Here is a 23,879-nt window from a genome sequence, read left to right on the forward strand (position 1 = left end):
GGTTGATGACAAATGTTGATAAGTCAATTTAACTGTTGTCTATCATTTTTTTCATGTTTGGAAAATGCACAAGAGACTTCATTTTCAAATGTGATATCCACAAAACTAGCTTTGCTCCGAACGTGTTTATAGCCCCTATCATTCTTGCTATATGTTTATCCTTCCCTTCAGCTCCAACTTTAAATTATTTAGTTTTTCCTTTATGTCTGTTACGAAAGACAAATCTGATAGCCAAAGAGGATCTCTTAGTTCTAAAAATATTTTATTTTTGTCAGCAAGATAATTTTTAATTTCTTTAATTAAACGTATAAATCTATCAATATATCTTTGGAGATGGAGCTCGTTTTCCCTGGCGATTTCTATTTTGGTTGTGTTTATCATCAATATTGAAAAAGCAAAAAAGATTTGCATTGCATTTAATGGGAAAATGGAAAACTGAAATATTTTATCGTTGGGCACAAGCAGCGAGCAGCGGGCTCATTGATGACAAGCAGCGAGCTCACCTAGACCGATCGACGGGCGCCATGGTGCCCGCGGGCATAGAGTTGGAGATCCCTGAGCTACACTATTAAACGAAAACCTTTTTTCAGCACTAATATATGATTTTTCAAACGTATTTGTTAGATTTAATATCTTGTTTAGTTTGACATTCTAATTATACGATATTTATCTCTGGCTTCAGAACTATGAGACTAAATAAAGCCAACATATTACCAACGGAACTTTTTTTAAAGACAAAAAAGAGAAAATGAATAGATGCTACTACCTTTCATCACATCTAAAACGTTTCGTTAGTTGTTCTCTTTTGCGACATTTTTGATATCACTCAATATACGGAAGTATACTGGGGGGGGGGATGAAGTATACGGAGTATACTTATCTGTGTATTTATAGATATTATTTGCAAATGTCTTATTCTAGCATAATTTCCATTTTGTTTTAGTGATTCTTTTTGTAATTAGCATCATTGGTTTGTACAAAGCGTTATATCTACCAAGCGTTTTGCAAAATAATGTTCTCTACCGGTAAATTTAATTCATTTCATTTATTTATTATTTTTGTTGCCTGCCGCAAATCCTTCATGTTATTGTTCTTGATTTCCGTTAACTTAGAAACCCAAATAATGAAAAAAATTCTTTGAATGCTACTTTAGGAGAAAGAAAAAAAAATATTAAAAAGGGGTGATCGTATGTATATAAAAAGGTTTAACAAAGGAAAGTGGATCATTGGTTGAAAGTTATTACCTCAGTTAGAGTTTCTCGAAGTAAAAAATAAAATCATGAACCACATAATTGTATATGGCATAACTAGGACTAGAAGGGTTAAGGGGGAGTTTAAGAACTTAAAGTATTTCATTGTTGTATTTTTTATTATGACTTGTTGCACTTAATTATTGTATTATCAATTAATAATAATTCAATATTGCAATAAAATTATTAATACTTAATTGCATATTCAATTAATATAACGTAATGTATTGATGCCAGCTTTTTCTTCCTTTTTTATTGCAGATGGTACCGGTAAAATGAAAACAAGAATATTTTTTTCTAATGCTAATAAAAATGGGATTGATGAATAACTGATTAAATTAACAAACATTAAAACAACAGTAAATTTTTACTCAATCATTTGAAGAATAATTATTTAATAATTCGGTGAACAATAACTTATTAAAATACTAAATTTCAAGCTATAGTTAAAAGATTTGTGTTAAATACTCTTTATTTATAGCTAGTTTATACTATTATGAAAAGAATTTTATCAATTTATAATGAAGAAATGTTTTAAAATCTTATATTGAATAACTATACTTTCACTCGATGATCAATAACTAATCAAATTAAGAGACGTTTGTGCGAAAGTTTTAATAAAAGACGAAATTTTTATTACATAATTTTGATTAGTAGCTATTTATAAATCTATGATGTATTTATCACTCAATTTTATGTATTTTATATATTTTATCACTCTATGATGAATCAATATTTTTAGTATATATTGATTTATTACTATTTTTTCACTAAATACTAAAATTAACGGACGTTTCTACAATAGTTAATAAACTTTTATTTTTAGTAAAAACTATTTTATGATTTTCTGATATTTTAAAATTAAATGATGGATTCATTTTTTGCCGAATAACTATTTTAGTACTTTACTATGAATGACTCTTTTTTTCTCCATTTTAAAAGAGAATTATACTAAAATTACCGTACAGTATTGTAAGAACATTTCACGTAAATAAAAACAACCGTAATTCTAGCAATAAACCAAAATATCAGTATTTAAACCATTTATATAGTAACGGTTTATTTGAAATTCTAGTTTTCAAAATTATAATTCTTATTATCACACATTTAATAAAAATACAGAGCTGAAAAGTAAATTTAACCGAACAAATGATTTTTATGGCCTTCTCAAAGATTATCATGATAAAATTTCCAAATTTTAACAAATTTACCAAATTTTATCAAATGTTATAAAACTATATTTTCTTGTAAATTTTACAAAATTATTAAATAAGCGCTTCGGTAAAAAGTACCGAGCTTTTTGTTGTTCCCATAGAGCCAGAAATGCGGTGATTTTTACCATATTCTGGTAATTTTGACCATACTTTTTTTATCCTCAGTGTATGAATTTTCTTTTAATTCTTCTTTTTTTTCATTTTTTCTCAGCGTGGTTGGTTATGTGTGAAACGTACAGCAAATACTTTTGGACAGTTATTAGAAGTTTAAAGGCGAATAATCGTATTTCAAGATAGTGACAATATGGCTGCCAAAATCGCGGTTTGCTTACATGGAGTGTGGAGGGGAAATGTAAGTTCTTCTTGTGGGATTGAATTGAAAAACTGGTCATAGCTTATTTAATACCAAGTATATATTTATATGGTAACAGTTTACCGGAAATTCCATTTTTCAATACTATAGTTTTTATTAACCCACATTTATGAAAATATAGAGCATTGAAAAGTAAATTTAACTGAATATATGGTTTTTATGTCATGCTCTAAGGTATCATGATAAAATAACCACTTTTTTAAAATTTTTAAGCATATTATGAAGTAAGACTTTTACGTCATTAACCAATATCATTACCAAAAGCGCTTCAGTTAGAGTTACATTTTGCTGTTCCTATAGAGTCAGAAACACGGTAAATTTAACCATACTCTGGTTGTTTTGGTCATACTTTGCTTGATGAAAACGTAGCTGAATTACAAAGCATTACTTAAAGTAATTAATATTTCTGTAGGAAATTACTGGCTTCTCACACATTCATGCAATAGTTAATAGTTTTTTTTAAATAATTTTAATAAATAAGCACTTTATCAATCTAACTAATAAAAGTTACGATCCCTCTTATAATAGTTAATTAATTTGCATTTTAATTTACTTTGATACGACACTTACGGTCAACTGAGTGAAAATCCTCAATGTAAATTAAAAGTTATTGAAAGAGTCTGCTTCACCAGGCTTGTTTATGGCAAAATACATTTACGTCTGGGTTTTGTTTTGTCTTGCTGACGCTCAGATGAAGTGTGGATCCGTTAGCATTTTCACTTTTCAATAAGTGGAGAAAAACTAAAGAATTACATTTCATTCAAATAAGTAAATTATAATATTTCAACAGGTCGAAAATTGCTATTGGTTATATAAACAATAGATTTCTGGACAATGCGAATGAATTACTGATGAGTTCGTAACTGTTACTTCACTTAGTAGAATTTGAAAATATTCTCACTTTCTTCTTTGTTGTCTGAAGGAAAGGAAAGTTTAAAAAAATAGCCACATGGATAAGATGAAAAAATAGCTAAGTTTAAAATTCAAAGAAATGTATTTGTTGAAGAATCTCGCAAGATTTTTTTTGTGTCGCCTGAAAACAAACGAAGAATTATGGTAATACCAATTATCTTAATTTTCTTTCATTAATAATTATTCGAAGTTATGTTAAAAATGTACGAAATATCCTTTTTATAATTTGAAGGCATATGGAATCTTTTACTGGCATTTAAAACGATTGCCATGCCTTTTCTCAGAGCTTTTGTGCTTTTTTAAGTTCTATTGTAATGTGTTTAGTGTTCTTCTTTTAATTTGGAATTTTGTTTGACCTGATGATTTTCAGAATTTTTTTGAGTAGCTTTAAAATGTTTGAAATTAGTTTTTTCTTGTTTTGTATCTTTTATTAATACATGAAAAAAAGACCAATTTAGGTAAAATTGATATTTTTTCTTCCTTTTAATATTTAATACTGACTTGTCTCCAATTTAAATATGCTACTCTTTATGGAGTGTGTCTTATGTTTTTTATTTGGTAAATATAGAACTGTAAGTTGGTTAAAAAGGCTATGAATATTAATTACCTCAAACTTTTTGAATGAGCAGAACAATTGTCATGTTGAAATATAAAAACTAGTGGGGGAAAGTAAAGTTTAAAAATTTATGCGTATAAATAAGTTAAAAAAATAACTCAAATTAAAATTTTAGGAAATAATTTTGTTGAATAATCTTGTCAAATTCTTTACGTGTCGCTAGAAAGCAAACGGTGAATTATTCTACTTTTTTTTAAATTTATAATTATTATAAGTTACGTTAAAAAAGCAATAAATATTCATTTTCAGTTTAAGGATTCGAGAAAAATGAGGATTTTTAAAAAATCCCTTTTTTAAATATAAATTTGACATATAATTATGTTATTGGCTTTTTTTTTTACATTCAAAGAGATGAGGGAAATTATTCGACTTGTATTTGCAAGCAATAACAAGTAAAAGAAACAAAATAGATAATTTATGTTTTAAACACCTGTAATAGCGACTGGTAATACTAGCAAGTAACTTTGCCATGTGTTTCTTTGTTGTGTCGTGTGTGTTACTTTCACTTGCTTTCAGATGGTTCTTTCGGCCTTTTTATAAATTACTAAATACTTTTCAGGAGAGTAAATGTTATAGATTTCAGTGATATTTCGCTTATTTTTTGCTGTTGTTCGAGAATCGTTTGTTTCTTTCTCTAGAAATAAATATTTGTATCTTACCCTGTTATCCTGATAAGAATAATAAGACTTATTTTATTTCTTTAATAAGTTATTGAGCTCTAAGCATTGGTCAAATGCTTCCTCTGAAAGCTACAATAGTTGTTCTATTTACATGACGCTTAGTTATATAAAACTTGAACCCCAAAGTTCTGTTCAAATAGAGAATTTCGCCATTTTAATATTTTTATTTTTTGCTGTATTAAAGCGAAAGGAACTATAGAAAATTCAGTTTTTAACTGAGTGCCGAGTTGAGTTAATTCACGAATGAAATGGTTGTGTTCTTGTCATTTTAACTGTAGATAGTAAAATTGGAACCCTAAATAGTAATACATGGTAGTTCTGTTACTAACTATTTAAATATTCATCCGATCCCAAACAATCATCATTTTAAATCATTTAAATCAATTCAACAGGATCATTTAGATTTTCATTTTAAATTATCTTGATCAATTATTGTTCATTTTAAATCAATGTAACAGGACTAGTAAAATTTTCAATGCAATAGCAATAGAAAAACCAAACATTCTGAGCAATACATCCTTTCATGAGCTGTTAGCAAAGACCAAGTGACCAAGTGAAACACTGCACAGTTTAGGTTGTAAAAGAATATTGTAATCGTCTACAATGCATGAAGTATCACAAGTTTTGTGGGGAATATGTGGGGTGACATTTTGTTACAATATTCAAAATAAATGCTACAATCATGGATAGATATAGAACAATATTTAGAATCATTGAAATGCTTCTAAATGTTGAATATAAAAGAATATTGTAAGCGTCCACAATGCATGGAGTATCACAAGTTTTGTGGGGGGAAATGTGGGGTGCATTGTGTTACATCATTAAAAACAAATACTACAATCATTGATAGATATAGAATAATATTTAGAAGCATTATAATGCTATGTGCCTTAAATATCACGTCTTCTTTTACTGTTTTGTTAACGTTTTTGTTAAAGTTTTTTAAAAAAATAAAAAAAGTTCGTATTTTTCTATGCAATATATAATTTTTTTAAATATATTTATTACAAAGAACTTAATTTAAAAGGGTTTTACTTTTTACGTCTATGTTTCTCATGGTGCATAACAAATGCCCCTGGGCTTCCTCAGCTGGGCATTCTAAAAAACTACTTTGCGCTATCTAGTAATAAGCTTTTGGATTAACCTTCAGAATTTTATGCAACAAAAAACTAAGCTTGTTCGCATTCAATAGTTAGTTGATCTCTAACGAGATCTTTAACGCTACCATAGCCTCACTCTCCATGACATGCTTTCAACAAGTCCTGGTATAGCGGCTAGTGGTATTCTCTTCCAGTCGGTTTCGTGAAAGCATGTAAGTTCCTTCACTGATTTTGAAAAGTTATTTTCTCTTTAATACGGCAGTCCAACTCGATAGTGCTCAGATCTGGACAATGGACTGGCTAATCCCTTCAGTTAACCTCATTATCACCATACTATTCTATAGTGGACCTCACATCAATGCACCCAGCGTTATCGTTTTGGAATTGACATGATACCACGATTCCATAAAACTGCCACAATGTAAGAAGCTCAATGACATCGGAAATATTTCAATAATCGTTGTCGTCACAGTTCAAGAGGTCCAAATCAATGCTAGAAAAAAAAGCCCTCAAATCTTATTTTCATCAACGCACATTTAGTATGGATGTTCAAATAATTATTGGTAGATAGTTTACATTATCCTCTTCAGTTTCCTCTAAGTGAGTTTGAATCGGCTTTTCTCATTTTTCAGTTGTTGGTCTGGAGACCAAGATCAATTCTTATAGGCTTTGATGATGTTATTTTAATGAGTGCCTTATCTAAGATTATTTTGTGTTTCTGTAGCTCCTTTGAAATGTGTTTAGTGTTTCTCTTAGAATTTAAAATTTTATTTGGCCAGTAGATCTTTAAAATTCTTCTGAGAGTTTTTTTTTTCTTTAAAGATGAGTTTTAAATTATGTTAATATAAGTATTTCAGTTAAATAAGTACTGCTTCAATAAATTAGAGTTTTATTTACTTCATTAATTCTCATAAGTTAAACACTTGGTTGTTTAAGTTGATAATAATGCTTCATAAAAAATTCTTATGCTGATAACTAAGCTTATAAAAAATTACTTTTCAACTTCATTGTATCAACACACGATAAAGATACTTCTTACTTTTTATTTTATTTCACTTCTTTGTTTTTTTAGAAGAAATTTATTGTTATTCTTTTATGTTGGTCATTTTCTGTTGAAAAAAAGAAATATGTGACACATGATGCTTTCTCTTTCTTTATCGCAATATTGCCTTTTTACAGTTAATATTATACGGAGAAGGAAAATAAGTAACAACAATAGTTTATACATATTAATATACCTTCATATGTATTAATATTACTTAATCCTATAGTTCTTTTCATAAAATAAGCTTAAAAATTGCATCAATATTCACATTATGTAGGCGAAAACTTCTAAAATACTTCGTTTCTTTTTTGTTTTTATCTATTTCCTAATGAAGTAATGAAATAGCTTTTCTATAATTTTATAAATTTGTCACACGTCTATCGATGGAAGCAATAGAGTTAACTACAGCTAATTATAATGATAGTTTTAGTACATGCACTAAATAGTCACAGCTGTCATAAAATATTTTTTTGTTTATAAAATTAAATCTATCATAAATTTTTTCCAGATTATCTTAAACAATTAATTTATAGGGAAAACTACTAGTGTTACGATCGTTTTGCGTTTTCTACTATTCATTATTTCTGCATGAAAAAAATTACTTTTAGTTAGAAAGATAATTCACTAAAACATAAGAAAATACGTTAAAATATCTGAAAAAATTACTTAAAAATGGATTAGTAAGATTTAAGTACTTTTAATATTTTTTCGTTCTAAACTAAATTGCTGTTAAGATAGTGAAAGATCAAGGGGGAAAGACGGTTTATTTCGATTTTTCAGAAAAATTGACGACTGATTCATAATCTGCTGCATTTTGAGGATAATTAAGTTTCAACATATCGATATGGTTCTTCCCAAGACTTATTATATAGTTAAGAAGGTCCGTGCTGGTTCAAAATGGTTCCTGTCCCCACGCTTTCGTCATTTTTTTCAGAATCAGCTTCCATGTACATAAATCGTTCTTACCCTTTGGTTTTCAGTAACTTTTGGATCTACATAAACATACTAAATTACTTTTTCAAAAATATTTACCATCGTAAAATACTTTTAATTTTAAATAAAGAGTATTTTACTAATTAATCTTTTTTGTCTTAAATAGGCTTAGTATGGAGAAGGTTAGAAAGAAAAGATTATAGGCTGAGGTTACAAAAATATTTTTTTAATACAATCATAGAAAATTTTAGGTCAGAAAGCGAAGGTTATAGGCTGAGGTTAAAAAAAAACACTTTTTTAATTTCTGCAATGATTAATTCTTGTTAATAGAGAAAATTGTAAATATATTCTAAAATTTTCATTGAGAATTAAATTTAAACTCTATTGCTGTCAGAGCTTAGCGTTATATCTGTGTTATGTTCCCACCTTTTCGCTGCGTTATGCTTCCATTTTTTGCTATGTTATGCTCCCACCTTTTGCTACGTTATGCTCCCACCTTTTGTTGTATTATGCTCCCACTTTTTGCTGTATTATACTCCCACTTTTTGCTGTATTAAACTCTCATCTTTTCTTCCAGTTGTCTTATTCACACTTTTCAATAAAGATTTAGTCCTGAAGTGTTTTCAATTCAGAAATTAAAAATTATACGTCCTACAAAAATTACAATTAATTTGTAATTTATACATTCGTGCATATACACCTTTTTTTAAGAATTTAATTTTTATACCTCTTTTAATATAATAACTTAAATTTAAAACATTACCTTCAATTTAGGAAATTTAAAGAAAAGTGTAAAGTATTTTATAGTTGAAAAGTAAAAATAATATTAATATTTATATTGTATAAAAATTTTGAGTTAAAATTTGTCAAGATCAAAGTATTCAAGGTAATTGTTTTATGCTGCTCATGCGAAGAAAAAATTAATTATTTTCATATATAGTTAGTTGGAGATTGTAGTGGAAAAAATATGAAAAAAGTTAAAGTTAAATGTCGTTCTTATACTAAAAACAAAGATTGATGATTTCTGAAGCAGAATATTTGGTTTATAAATTTTTTCTAATGTTTACTAACTAGAGAGGCTTTGATAAATCTTGGTTTCTAGAGTAAATAATGGTTACCAATATTTTATTATTATCGAATATTGTAAGAAGAAAGCTGAAATAGGAAAACATTCCATAAACATTCTGTTCTCTTATGCGCGTCTTTTTAACTATGCAATTCTTTTGAAAATGAAAGGGACCATGAAAGGGACTTCCGACTGTAAAATTACGTTTAAATATGATTAAATTCGAATATCATACGTTTTTTTACCCGTTGACGCCATAATACATCCGAAGTTGATTGTTTAAATGTTCGACTCCAAACTTTCTTCACAGACCGAATCCTTCATCCCATGTTCTTCATTAAAATTTTCACCGATTAATTTGATTGCAAAGTAAATGTTAATTTTAATTATGTAAGCCAAGTTTTTTTTATATACGATTGGAATTAAAGTTATTTTATTTGAAATTACATTTTAAACTATAACAAAACAGTGGGAGAAGAAAATTATAAGAAATAATTTGTGTAAAATACTGAAATTGGGAAAAGACATTACAGAAATATTGCTAGATATCAATATTTCCCACGCACACTGGCGCATATATAAACATCTTATTACAGGAAGACGCCAGGTGGCTGAGTGATAGCTCTTCGTTCACTTGTGCCACAGGACCTTGGCTCGCTCCTCGGCCGGGCAAGGTTATCTCAGTGGGTCGATAAAATGAGTACCAAGTATGCTTGGGGACTAAAACCGAGGGGGTTGCGAGTTCAGCTGACCACCAAACTGGAACATCTGCTCTTGCACACCAGAGCCTAAGGTCAAGAAAACTGAGATGGGCACAGTAGGCCTTGGTCCTATATGGGCTGTCGCGGAGTTTAGTTTAGTATTACAAGAAGATTCTTAAGTTGACACTTATGAGCTAAAAACCAATTATTGATTTGCATTATCTCTTTTATTTACGTTGTAATTTGGTTAAGAAAATTTTATTTTGAAATTTATGAATCAAAATTTTTTTTGATATTTCGAAATTAATTGATAAAATATCTAATTGAAAAAAATATATATTTATATATAATATTTTCAGAAAACACGAGCAATTAATTTTTTAGGAGTGCAAATAAATTATTGTAGGTAATTGTAATTGTTTTATTAGCAATAAATGGGCGTCATTATTTTATTTTTAAGAAAGTGGTCGCATGTTTGTAGTTGGATTGTGTTGAACTGTGTGTCAGAGATGTAAACTTATTGATAGAAATGAGTCTCTTTAATTGTTCATTGTTTAGAAGCATTTATTGGTTCATGGACATTAATATTTAATGAAGATTTTTACAAAGCATATATTCATCTAAAGTTCATATGAGTACAAAATAGATCTGAAAAATAAGATTGAAAGTGAAATGAGAATTAAAGAAATATGTTACTATAAAAACATTCTGTTCTTCATTAACATTCATTTATCACCTTTTTCATTAAAGATGGCAAATGATGGAGATTTTCATAAGTTATTTTTTATTTAATCACCACGTTTCGCTCTTAGCTATTAGATAGATTTTAGATTTAGAGTGAATTTAAGTTCTTAGTCATAAGTAAAAAAACTATAATATACTCCTGAGATTCAGTGTCCAATATATTGGACAACATTTAGCACAATTTTAATACTGAGAATTTTCTTTCCTATTTGGCTACCTTTGCAAAACAATCGAGTATGTGAAAATATAATCGAGTCTACCCCTGTTGGTCTGAGTCATTAATTACAATAAAAAATAAGAAAGGCAAGAAACTCTATCCAAATAGTTTCTTGACAGTTGAATGGTATATAAATATCCTATTATTTGCATCTAGTGAATTTTTTTTAGGACCAAAATGTGAAAAAATGAGCCTAAAAATATTCGACAATTTACAAAAAAAATGCTGAAAGCTAAAATTTAAAATTTTTTTATGTAAGAATTAAAAATAACATAAATAACATAATAGAAAAAAAATGTTTATTTTTCGAAAAATTATTTTATCGTACTTATGAGTTACATATTTATTTTTGAGCTACTTATTTTAAAGTAAAATTTTCTTTTTCTGCCATTATATGAAGTTCAGGTTTCAGGAAGATATTAAACTTTCTTTTTTGAAAAAAAAAGAAACATTTTAGAAAATAATCGCCTTGTTTTTTCATTGTTTTTGTCGTCGACCGTTAAGGCAGAGAGGATGCGATTGTTTCCAGTGGCACCATCTATGGCCAAGAATTCGACTTTTGTCACACTCATGCGTCACACCCTTTTATAGAGCAGATCCCTTCATACATCAATTCATTCGTCCACAAATCGTAATTCTGACCTGAACCAGGGAACGATCAATCTTCAATATAGTACTTCCAGAAGTATCGATTTGTTAGGGGAATATAGGGGACTCTTTGGCCCGACAGATTTAACGTGTACCAGTCACCATTTACTACACGAGAAGTCTTCGGTCAGCTGGATTCGAACTACCGTTCACGTAAACGTGAGTCCAGCGCCCCGCCAACCAGACTTTCCCGGTCACTTGTTTTTTATTAGATTGATATTATTAGACTGTAGTTTTATAGCAAATATAGTTATACTAAATATTTATATTAAGCATGAATGAATAATTTTATTTTAACTATTTTATTTTGCGAACATTGCTGAACGATGAATCCATAATTTTTATTGATGTGCCAGTAAATAGACATTTTTTTCATATTGTTTCTTCAAAAACTAGTTAGTCCAAAAATTAAATTAAAAATTAATAGAATTAAATTCTGTTTATTAAACTAGTGAAAGAACAATAGTAAGAAATAATAGTGTGAAAAGGATGCAAAGAATAGTTAAAATGAATAAGTAAGTTGTGAGTTATTAATTTTTACACACAAGTCAACAATCTATATCATTTCGATGCATTGTGTGTCTTTGACAAAAATTTAAAATTAAAGTGGGATCTACTACGGAAGACTGTATATGTCGCGGGCAATGTAAATAATTGGGCATTGTTTATAATGCCCGGGCAATTTAAAAAGTGCCCAAAAGGATATGACAAAATGATAAATTATGTTGCAATTATTACATTGCCTGGTCATTATGTATAATGCTAAAAGTCAAGTGGGCAATTTGTGTCACACACAGCCACAGGGTGTCTTGGGATATTCATCCACTTTTAGATGCACCTGGATAAATTTTTTTAAAATTTTGTTCCCGCACATGCGCTGTATAAAGCAACTACTTCAATTACCCTTATCTGTCGCAGTTTTTATTATTTTTTTTTAAATTTTAAAGCAATAATTTCGGTATCAGTTTAAAATTGATTCAAACGCTTTGTTTATTTTTTTTTAATATTTAAGCTATAGAAAAAGTGGCACTAGACCTAGTATATATTTCGGACATTTACCAAAGGTCTAGTCATACTAGATCAGGTTAAGTGCCATTGCCCGGTATACCCTACACTGATGTTTTTCTAAGGGCAAGTGCCACTGCCCGGTATACATTCGCCCGGTATACCCAACACTGATGTTTTTTCTAATCTATCGTCAGTAAGTATTAAAATATCGAATAAATGTAATTATATCCACGAATAAATTAGTATCAAATTGGATGTAATAAATATTTCGGACATTCACCAATTTGATTGTCAACATTCACCGGTGAACATTGGCCAGCCAGAATCACACCACACTCACGTGGTTGTCCCATTGCTGTCAATTAATCAAAGTGTCCAAAGAAATAATAGCGGCATTTATAATGACCGGGCAATGTGAGAAATTATCGTAAAGTAATTCAAATTTATCAAATTGCCCAATTTTAATGGTCATTATTCATAATAACTAAGCATTATGAATACTGACCTAAATAATTACATTGCCCGTAACATATATAATATAATATATATATATATAATAAAATTTCGATGAAATATTTAAAAAAAATATTTCGTTCATTACATTAATAATATTTATTATGCATCCAAGCCGTCTTGACCTATGCATTCGAAGACCCTTTAAACTCTTTCAAGGAAAGAAGAGGCTAAATATTGTCATCTGAGGACGAAAGATCTTATAAACCATTTTTTGGCGAAGTAATTTCTTCGTTAGAACAAATACAGAAATTTATAAAATTTAAAGAGTGACTGATGTAATTAATTTTATAAATTTTAACAGAATAATATTTGCAGGACAAACACATCGCTTAGAAACCACTAGCCTGAAACATGTGATTTTCAAACATAAACCAAATGAAAGTAGAGCTATAGGACCTCAACAATTTAAATATTGACCTGACAAAATCTGGTGACAAAAAGAATTGTAACGTAGAGAAGTTCTGGAGAAGGTCAAGGGCCACCAAGGGCTTTTGGGCTCTTGATGATTATAACAAATATAAAATATTCAATGCAAGGATAAAGCAATATCTCAGAAAAAATTGTTTCTTGTAAAATAAACTGCTTACATAAATTGTACATATTTAATTTAATAAAAAAGTGATATAAGCAGTTGGATGCAGTCTGACAGGCATTAAAAAATCTTTATTTTTTAATCAAATTGCTTTCTTAGGGAAATGATTTGTTTTAAGTTGATTTCTAGTTGTTTATTTTCGTTTAAAAGTTACTTCACTTAAAGATATCTCTTCCTTCCCATAAAACTATACAATAAACTGCTTTCTTAAAGAATTAAATTTTTTTTGAATTAATTTTTTTAATAAAATGTATCTATCTCTGTTGAAAAAATTCGAGGTATATGCGTCGTTGGCTAATTTTATTTTATTTTATAACTGGCGTTTAACAGCCGACCTAATTTTGAGTTTGCGACTATTTATGTTCAACTCCATGGCCTTTTTGAACCCAATCCAGAAGACAAGGGAACTCTTGAATCAAGTATTGGGAGAAATTTGGCACCTGGAGGACTTTTTGAGGGCACTAACCAGCATTTGCGTTGTATGAAGGGGAAAACCAAGAAAACCTTCCATGGTTAGCCCGACGGAATGAGACTTTAACTCATGATCCGTCAACCATGTAGGATAATTTACGTCAGCAAAGTGGCCCGAGCAAGCCGGGTGCGGAATTCGTATCGACAAGCACTAGCTGGATTCGAACCCGGGGAACCCTATTGGGAGGCGAATGCTCTATCTCCTGAGCCATCACGACTTCTTGTAGGCAAACAATGAATTCTAACAATAGCGTCCAAATAGAGATCTTTTAATTAATATCGAAAAAACTCTACACATTAATCTACTTCAGGTAAAAACTCACGCTTTTAGTGGTAGAGATGCAAAGAAATTGGGTTTTACATTTTTAAATTTTTGTTGATCATAAAATTTCATTCTGCTTGCATTCCGTACTAAAAGTAGCATTTGGTATTATTAAAAAAATTATAAACATTGCTTAAAATATTTTGTGTGTGTGGTTTTATAAATTCAGAAGTTCGTAGGCTAAGAGACTTGTCTCACTTTTAAAACAGCAGCCGTCTTTTTGTCTGCCTTATTGAATATTTCTCGTAGGCTAATTGGAAACCCTTTAAAATCAATGTTATGAGCTAATTTAGAACATAAAGCATGTTTTTACCAAAAGTACATTTATGTCTGGATTTTTTTTCGATATTAATTAAAAGATCTCTATTAGGATGAATTGTCGTCACATTAGTATTTTGTAACATGTTTATGAAAAAACTTGCCTTCCATTTTTGTTATTTCAAACGGAAATGAACAAAATGGCTATAATTACATTCAATTCAAATGTATTTATTCTTTCCCTTTATTTATATTAGCAAAAATTAAACAGAATCCCAGGATACTACTTTTGTTCCGATTTCCGCATCTCTGTTATGGTGTCCGGTGACAATTATGAAGGTTATCTTCAAAACTGTTTCCGAAACAGACCGTCACAAATAAAATGCTGTAGAAATAACTCATTCATTTATAGCGTGACACCAGTTTTCCCAAAATGTATCACCTTTTATCTCTTCATTCAAAAGTAATTATGGTTTTTATTTAAATATTTTTTAATCGATTACAAAATTAAAGAAATCAATCATTCACTTTGCATAAGAATGAATTCAGCTATTAGTTGCCTAATGAATCTAACGGATATATACTTTTTTTAGTTTTATTACCTCGTCAAGTTTCATTCGTATTGACTACATTATTTGGTACCGTGGAGAGTATTTTGCAATATTGCTCTTAGTTTTACCCAGTTTTGCACTGTAAATGAGAAAGAAGAACATATGTGGATGTTTCATTTATTGTTGTGAATTATTATAAATATTGCTTTTTATCGAGGAGATTATTTTAGGAAATCGTTCCCAATACAGCCGATCATTGATGGTTGTTTTATTTAATATTGTTAAATTCTATAAATATTGATTAATACGGAGGGGAATGCTTTTCGAAATAGTTTAGAACAATATCAAGTTTTGCATAATGCACAAGTAACAATATTTTTATTAGGTGTTTTATGACTGTTATGTTTAGTTATTGAGAAAAATATCCTTTTCGTCATGTCCTGCTACTCAGTGTAACAAGAATATTATACAGTTCTATGTTGTTTAAGCATTCCATTGCTTAGGGAATGCATCGTTATACAATATCATTAACTTCTTTATTGAGTAGCCTTAAATTCTTCTTAATATTGTGCACTGTTGTTATTCGTTTGACTTCGAGGAAAATATTATACGGCATCTTTTAAAGTTATGTGTTTTTGAAATATTTAAATTGCACGAGGGTGTTAGTCTGTTTTACAGTAGATTTCGTAAAGTCTATTTCCTGTCTATCAAATGCTGTTTATGTTTCTGTACTGTGTGCATCGTTTGATACCGAGAAAAGTATTGTACGACGTCTTTCATAGTTATGAGTTTCTGAAATATTTAAATTTTCTTGGAACTAGAAGGCGTTTGTCTGTTTTATAGTAGATGGTATAAAGCTAGCTTCTTGTCTATCAAATGTTGTTATATTTCTATACTGCGTACATAGTTTGTACAAGTCTGTGCGTATCGTTTCAGACGGAGGAAAATATTGTATAGAATCTTTCACAGGTTTGTGATTTTTAAATATTTACTTTACTAGAGGGCGTTGATCTGTTTTATAGTACATTGTATAAAGCGTGCTTCTTGTTTATCAAACGTTGTTTATGTTTCTACTCTGCGTACATCGTTTCAACAACACTGTGTGCATTGGTTTTTGTACAACACTGTGTGCATCCTTTTACATCGTGGAAAGTATTGTATAGAATCTTTCACAGGTTTGTGTTTTTAAAATAATTATATTACAAGAGGGCGTTGATCTGTTTTATAGTACATTGCATAAGTCTATCAAATGTTTATGCATCTACACTGCGTACATCGTTTCAACAACACTGTGTATATCGTTTTTTGTACAACACTGTGTGCATAGTTTTAGACAGAGAAAAATATTGTAAAGTATCGTTCACAGTTCTGTGTTTTTGAAATATTTACATTACAAGAGGGCGTTGGTCTGTTTTATAGTAGATTGTGTAAAACCTGCTTCTTGTCTATCAAATGCTGTTTATGTTTCTACCATCAACAAAGGTATAGTGCCTTTTTATTGATCATTTTGAGTAGATGCGTACGTTTATACCAAAATAGTTCGCATAATGTAATCATGTTAGTCATAAAAATGTCAGTGTACAGGATAGCCGTGTAAAAGCTAAGTAGTAAGCTGCAACGGATAATAAATATTTAACGAGCAGTAACAAATTAGCCCTGCTTCGAGCAGAATGACTTAAGTGATTTAAATGCCGCGCAAGAGAGAAATCTTAAAATAAGTGGAAACCTTGAAGAAGAGTGCATAAGCAAGCGCTTGTCAATCATCGTATGTCAGACATTTTCTCTGTTGTTTCACAAAAGAATTGTCATCGCTTGTGTATGCAACTGGACTAAAATGGCTCAACAAGAAGACAGAAATATTAGGGAAAGTAGTGCCGGTATTCATGCGTCGAGAAAAAATAGAAGTATTGTTGAACATTCTGCACCAAATGCAAATCAGGATTTACATGGAAATGATCGGAGATTTACTGATTGGGCTGTAGATGATTCCCAATCACAATCGATATGGAGGATTCTAAGTCACTTAGTGTAAGTCTTTTCTTTACCATATTTACTGCAAAAATTTATTTTTAATTCCTTTTGACTTGTTTCAAAGCGCAGTGTCATTTTATTGAAAAGAGCATGCTCATATAGTGTTTACTATGCCACCAAAACAATCTTTATCATTGCATTGGGTTTATCTTTTCAGTATTGATATTTTTTATTGACACTATAAGTTCTTAAAATTTTAATTGCAACATTTCACAACTTCGATAAATAACCAAAATTTAAAAATATACACACATAAGAAGTTGCAGTGCAAAAAAGAATTCAAATTATATGCAATTGAAACAATGTTTTGACTAATGTCTCCGTAGATTTTCATTCATTACATAATGTATCTTGTAAACATATAACTGACATGCAAAAAAAGTTTATTGTATCAAGAAATAGGAAAATTTTGTTTGTAAGATTTACTACTCCCTTATTATTAGATTCGAAGAACTAACATTCTTAATTATAGCATATAGCAGGCAATGAAATTTCAATTCCAAAGTTCTTAGTTGACCGAACTAAAAGTTTTGCTCGTGTTTATTTTACATTCATTAGAGCATTTTTTAAAATGCTAACATATGTAGAATGAAAAACATTTTTTTGGGATGAGGACATATTTTTTGAGATAATTATAACTAGAATGGCTTCGTATTTGAAAAGTGAGTGACTCAGCATTTTTTTTTTTGTGCTAAAAAGAAAAAAAAATGCTGTTGCTTGATTTCTAAACACTTCCATGTGCCACTTCATTGAAGTTCAATAATCTAAGCGTATATAATTTAATTTTAACTCAACTTTTTAAAATTGAAACTTACTAACGAGCCTTAAATATTTGGTAGCCAATGATGAGTTGTCGATTGGAAATTTCGTGCCATGCACTATAGTTTAATTGTTACTACTGTGTCAAAAAAAAAAGAAAAAAACTACACTTGTAGTTGCAGTGATCTTGTAAATTTTTTCTGGAACTATACAGTGTGATTTTCATTATTAAGCAAGCAATTGGCAAAAAAGGTAATAAAAATAACCGTAAAGTCTGAATACTTTTTTAGCCAATGGCAGGCAAGTGTCATTCAATGACTTAGTCAAATTAATTGTGATCGGATTGATCAAATCAAAAATGATTTTATGAGAGCTTAATGGAAATAAAAAACCCTAGTACAAATATGTTCAATTAGGTTTACAAGAAAGATTTAGCATACAATAAGGTTCATTTTCGAAAATATTTTTTTGTTATTCATTTGAAACAATTTAAAGTCAATGCTCAAAAATACACATAAATAAAATGCATACAGAGATGTCCTGTATAGATAGTAAATTCATTCTTTAATTTATTGAAAAAAATTTAAGTTTTGAATTATTCTTTGATATTAATCTCCTTATGCTTCATATCATAATAAAGTGAACCTTTGGAAATATCCATTAATAATGATTTAGATTTCAGAGCAAAATCCGATCTATAAAATTCATTATTATCATTTATTTTTAGGTTTATTGTACTTTAGTGCTTCTTTCTTCCCAGATTTTGTACTTCAAAAAATATTTTTTACATATTTGTTGGAAATTGAATTCTCGAAAGAAAATCCATCGAGTTTATTACTTAATCAGATGTATTAGATAAGTGTTGATAACAAAGCTAAATTGAATCAAAAATAGAGTTCATATTAGGGTGGGCTGAAAAATTCGAAGCATCTTAAATCTTTTAGAGAGGATGCAGAAAAAGTGTCAACTATCATCATTCACATTGAAAAATAAGAATGGCCAAAACTACGACAATATGGTAAAATTTACAGCGTTTCTGGTTCTATGGGGACAGCAAAATCTAGGTAATTTTTACCGAAGATTTCTGTTGATGATTTTGCTAAAATTAACAATAAATTATGGTTTTATAATTTGTGATAAAATTCAGAAAATGTGCTAAAATTTGGTAATTTTTTGCTTATACATTAGAACTTGGCACAAAAGCCATTTATTCGGTTAAATTTATTATTCAGTTTTGTATTTTTTCAAAATTTGTGGTAATTAGAACAATAATTTTAGAGACCAGACTTTCCGGGAAACTGTTACCATATGAAAGAGAAAATTACCAAATGAATGGTTTTAATACCGTATATTTTGGTTTTATTAATCAGAAGTATGCTTTTTATTTATTTATTTACTTTTACCAGAAATGTTATTACCATACAGAGCGGTAATTTCACCGGAATTTTTTTCTCAATTCAGAAATACGCAAAATCTTACATTTCTGAATTGCCTTCTGTTATCTCAATAAGCCAAAAGTTCTAAAAATTGGACTAAATATGCTTTGAATTCAAAAGAAATCTTCATAAACTATAGATTTTTTAAATCTGTTTGCGGCGACGGGAAGACTTTTTTTAAAATCAGTTTGAGGTGTCAGGATGGGAGATAATGAAAGGTTTCTGTCACCTCTAAAATTTTTCTCGATTTGAGAAATTTTATCTGTCATTTGTCAGATTTTAATACTCAAAAATATCGCATTTAATGCAAATGAACCAGGATTTTTTTTTACTATTTAAGCTACAAGAAAAGAAACATCAGCTACGGTAAAAATAAAAAATAACTAAAATTTGCTTTCAAAAAATTTAAAAAAGCTTTTTCAAATGCTTCTTTTTGCGCTGCTACCAAAGAATGTTAGAAAATTGTAAAGAAAAGAGTAATAGTAGTAATTAGAGAGCACCAAAGATTAAGCAATCAAGGCCAATTTAAATGCAAGAAATATATTATGAATTAGTAAAATTAGAAATTCATTTGATAAATTTAGCATTCTCTCATTCTATCAAAATTTTAAATATGTGGCCCCCCTGTTTGCGGTTGAACTTAAAACAACAGCTCTTAACAAAAATATAGGCACAACGTTTCAGAGTTATACTGCACACAATTTGAAATATTAGGCGACATTATTTGCATCATATTAAATTGAAGTAGGTGTGATTATTGATTCATTTAAAATGTGTTTTTAATATTTCAAATAGTAATTAAGGTTGCAGAAGATATTAATTTAAAATTCAAAAAATTTGTAATGATCAGAAATAGAAATTTTTTAAGATTCAATGCTGAGCCACGATCTTCCACTTTACATAATTATTTGAATATTCAGCATTTTAATCTAATTTTTACAACCTTGACTCATTAAAATGGCAGAAGCCATCAATTTAGAAATATAAGATTTAGCATACATTTATAAAATCAGAGAATTAAACTTAAATTGATTTATCATACTTCGTAATGATGAAAGATAATAATTTTTACTCATTATCGTTCAAAGACTTAAGATGCTTTAAATTTTTTGTTCGATCCAAATATTTATGTTATAATAGTTTTTGGGAGATTTTTTGGAAATACTATGAATAATTTTTTAAAATTTAAAATATTAAATTACCAATAGATAGCTTATTATTAGCATGTTCATGAAAAGATTTTTTTGGTCATTATAGGATATATTTTTTCTGAGACTTGCTGTTCCTCAATTTTTATCTTAAAATTTTTAACTTTTTATCATTTATTACGAAACATAAAGATTTGAGCTAAATTGAATTGCTCCATGGTTAATTATTGATGGTTCAACTCTTTTTCCTAAAGAACTGCACTGTTCTATTCTTAAAAAACAAGAACATGTAAAATACGTTGTACTAAAAACCTAATTTCGACCTCAAACTGCATAGAGGGGATGCTTCAATTTAAAAAGAAAACATACTTAATTTGATTTAAATTTTCATAAACAAATTTCGTTCACTAGTATTTCAATAATATCATTATATTGAATCATAATTTAAGTTTATCAAAATAACTACTATAAACAAATAATCACATGCTGTGGTTCAAATCTTTGAACGTACAAATCTGTAAGAAATCAAAATTTTGAAATTTCAGGCCTAAAGGAAAATAAAGTTTAAAATCGTGCAAATGTTTAACATTTTTTTAGACTAATTATTTATAAAATTAAAATTTTTTATTGCTTTTCATTAAGTTGTATGAACATTAAGTCATTATTTTCTTTTCGAATTGTCTTTCAATGGATTGTTGCTAGTAACATTCATTTATATTTTGAAGTTATTTTTATTTTCCTAGTCATTGAAGTTATTATTATTATGTTTTTATATTTTTAGTTATTGCTATTTTCTTTATTTTAATAAAAATGATTGGCTAGTTATTAATAGGCTACATTTCAGGAAAAATAGTAAGTTTTGCGCCATCTTATAAATAATTAATCTTGTTGTAAATTTTTCTTACTTTGATAAAAAAAATTCAGAAAATCCAAATTTTGGGAACGTCTAATTTGCTCTTAAATTTTTTTATTTGTTTAATATTCAAACCGTCTTCTTGCTCTTTTTTGGCGAGTTAAGTATACAAAAAAGATGATTTTTAGACTGAAATTTCTTCCCGTATTCATTAATTGATTTTCTTTCTTATTTTTTTTAAAACTCAAACGTCTACTTTTTGTACTGAAGAGTACTAAAAATGTTTTTATTTTGTAAACAGTAAATTATGCTCACAAATATCTTTAATCATTTGGCGATATTTGATTGTTTATTAATTCAGGGTTTCAATTCATCATGATCATAACATACAATAGTGAATAATAAACTCAGGAATTTGAAAACAACTATTTATTCGTAGATGCAGCATTCCCATTTATTCATGAAACAGTTAATATATCCGTTATTTTTGTATAAAAAGTGAAACAGAAATGGGTTTTGTTTAAAGCTGTTTCTGTAATATAGGTTCACAAGTGTGTTTTAACTTGTTTTCAAGACAGTAATAGATTTACAGCCATGTACATGAAGATAAAAAGATTCGAAATTGTTAAATTTGTAAATTTCAAATTTCAATGTCTGGCTCTTTGCTTGACTTTGTTGTCTGACAGACATTCGGCTGACTTCGGTAGCTAATAAAATAATTCGGTCAATAAAAATAATTTACTATTTCAATATCAATATGTTTTGACTTGAATAACGGGTTTCTAAACTTGCTGAATAGAAATTAACTAGTGCACTCTATTTTCCTTCTCATTTTCCTTTAAAAAAATTAATATAAAAATAAAAATAAGAAAGATAAATTCTTTTCAAGCAATTATTAATAACTAAATTCTTATATCCAGAACTATTATAAATAATATATTTCTTTTTTGAACTTGTTTTGAACTAATACATAGTTAATTATTAATAATTTATTTAGCTACTCGAATTTATAAGAAAATTGATTAGCTAAGTTGTTCAGACCTTAGAATTTCATATCACATTTAAACGAAATTATACACATAAATTTCTACACATTTATATACTAGTTTACATATTTCAACTACATTGTATGCCATTTTGTTTAATATTAAATAAAAACTCCTAAATTAAACTTATTTGAAGTTTAAATTCTATTATATATTGATTGATTTTAATTTATGTACTTATTTATGTTGTTAAATTGAAATTCTCTTTCACGATGTGCAATAATCTCTGTCCTCCGTTTATTCTGGTAACCTAATTTCTGTGGTAAATAAATGTAATGCATTTTTTTAAAAGAGTTTAATTTGTAGGACCAATTTTTTGAAGGTTTATAGTGATTTTTAAAGTCTAATTTGGTTCTTAAGCCTGCTTAAAGCTTAATGAAAAGTTTAACTTGCTTTAAAAAAAAGATAGAATTGATATAAAAAAATGTTAAACGTTGTTCTTAATGAATGAAATAGATATTCCAAAAGGGTAAAACTGATTTTCAAAAAGTTCAATTAGATGCTGTTCGTTCAAGTCTAATTAGGATTGCAAATCCAGAACCCTTAATATATTTTCCTTTTGAACTAAATTACATTTTGAATAATAAATCAATAGATTTAATATCTCAACTGTTTAATTGAATTATAATAACATTATTACGAATGTAAAAATGTCAAACTTGTAAAATAAATTATATTTTAACTACATAAGTTATTAGCAACATGTTTTTTCTCAAAAAGCTAGATCTTTGGAAACCAATTTACTTTTTTTAATTAGACTGAACTTGAAACTGGAAAAAAAATTTGAGTTAATCAATTTAAACTCTGTAAGATTTAAGTAAGTATTTGTAAGTTACGAATATTTTTAATATTTTTTTGAGAAATTCAGTTTGAGTTGCAAAAGGTTTATTTTAATATCCAAAACATGTTACGGTGATTTTAATTCTATTAAAAGGTTTATTTTAATTTTTTATCTACTTTGCAGAAGGTTCGTTTGAACTTGGAAAATTTCTACAATATTTTATTCTATTCAGAAAATGTTGAATTTCAAGCATTAAAAATTTATTTCTAAAGTTTAAATTTGTCATTATCTGAAATTTCAGTTAATCACAAAATAATTTCGAATTTAAAAATGTTCATTTAATTCAAGATTGCCAATTTAAACTTAATTATGACTTTCAATTACTTAACTTATTACTTAGCCATTAACATTTCTTATGTTTATCATTCTTCAGTGAATATGTGGAAGAATCTTTTTAAACAATTTAGTAGCTTAATTTTTCTCAGAAGAAAAAGTTATTATATAAATGAATTAAATGAGAAGCCATCGGGTAGAAACAAGCAGTGATTAGTTACTAAATAACGAAATTCTCCAGCCATGCAGATCGATATACTTGAAGTAAATAAAGT

The 23,879-nt window shown here is 28.4% G+C and overlaps 1 protein-coding gene across 3 annotated transcripts in view; it reads left to right on the top strand.

Annotated features, from left to right (window-relative positions):
- Positions 1–23,879, top strand: part of LOC107446644 (proton channel OtopLc) — a 120,950-nt gene that overhangs the window by 73,473 nt on the left and 23,598 nt on the right. Inside the window, exon 1 of one of the 3 annotated variants that reach the window (XM_087155515.1) lies at positions 16,963–17,245. The exons of the other annotated variants lie outside the window; for them this stretch is intronic. Within the exon in view, the coding sequence (XP_087011641.1) occupies positions 17,052–17,245 (194 nt within the window). The 5' untranslated portion in view covers positions 16,963–17,051. Of the gene's footprint in view, positions 1–16,962; positions 17,246–23,879 lie in introns of those variants that run through there. 3 annotated transcript variants of the gene reach the window in all.

The sequence above is a fragment of the Parasteatoda tepidariorum genome, chromosome 11 (genome assembly GCF_982258835.1).
Source record: "Parasteatoda tepidariorum strain Cologne lab strain chromosome 11, Ptep-v5.0, whole genome shotgun sequence".
In the NCBI taxonomy this organism is placed as follows: Eukaryota; Metazoa; Arthropoda; class Arachnida; order Araneae; family Theridiidae; genus Parasteatoda; species Parasteatoda tepidariorum.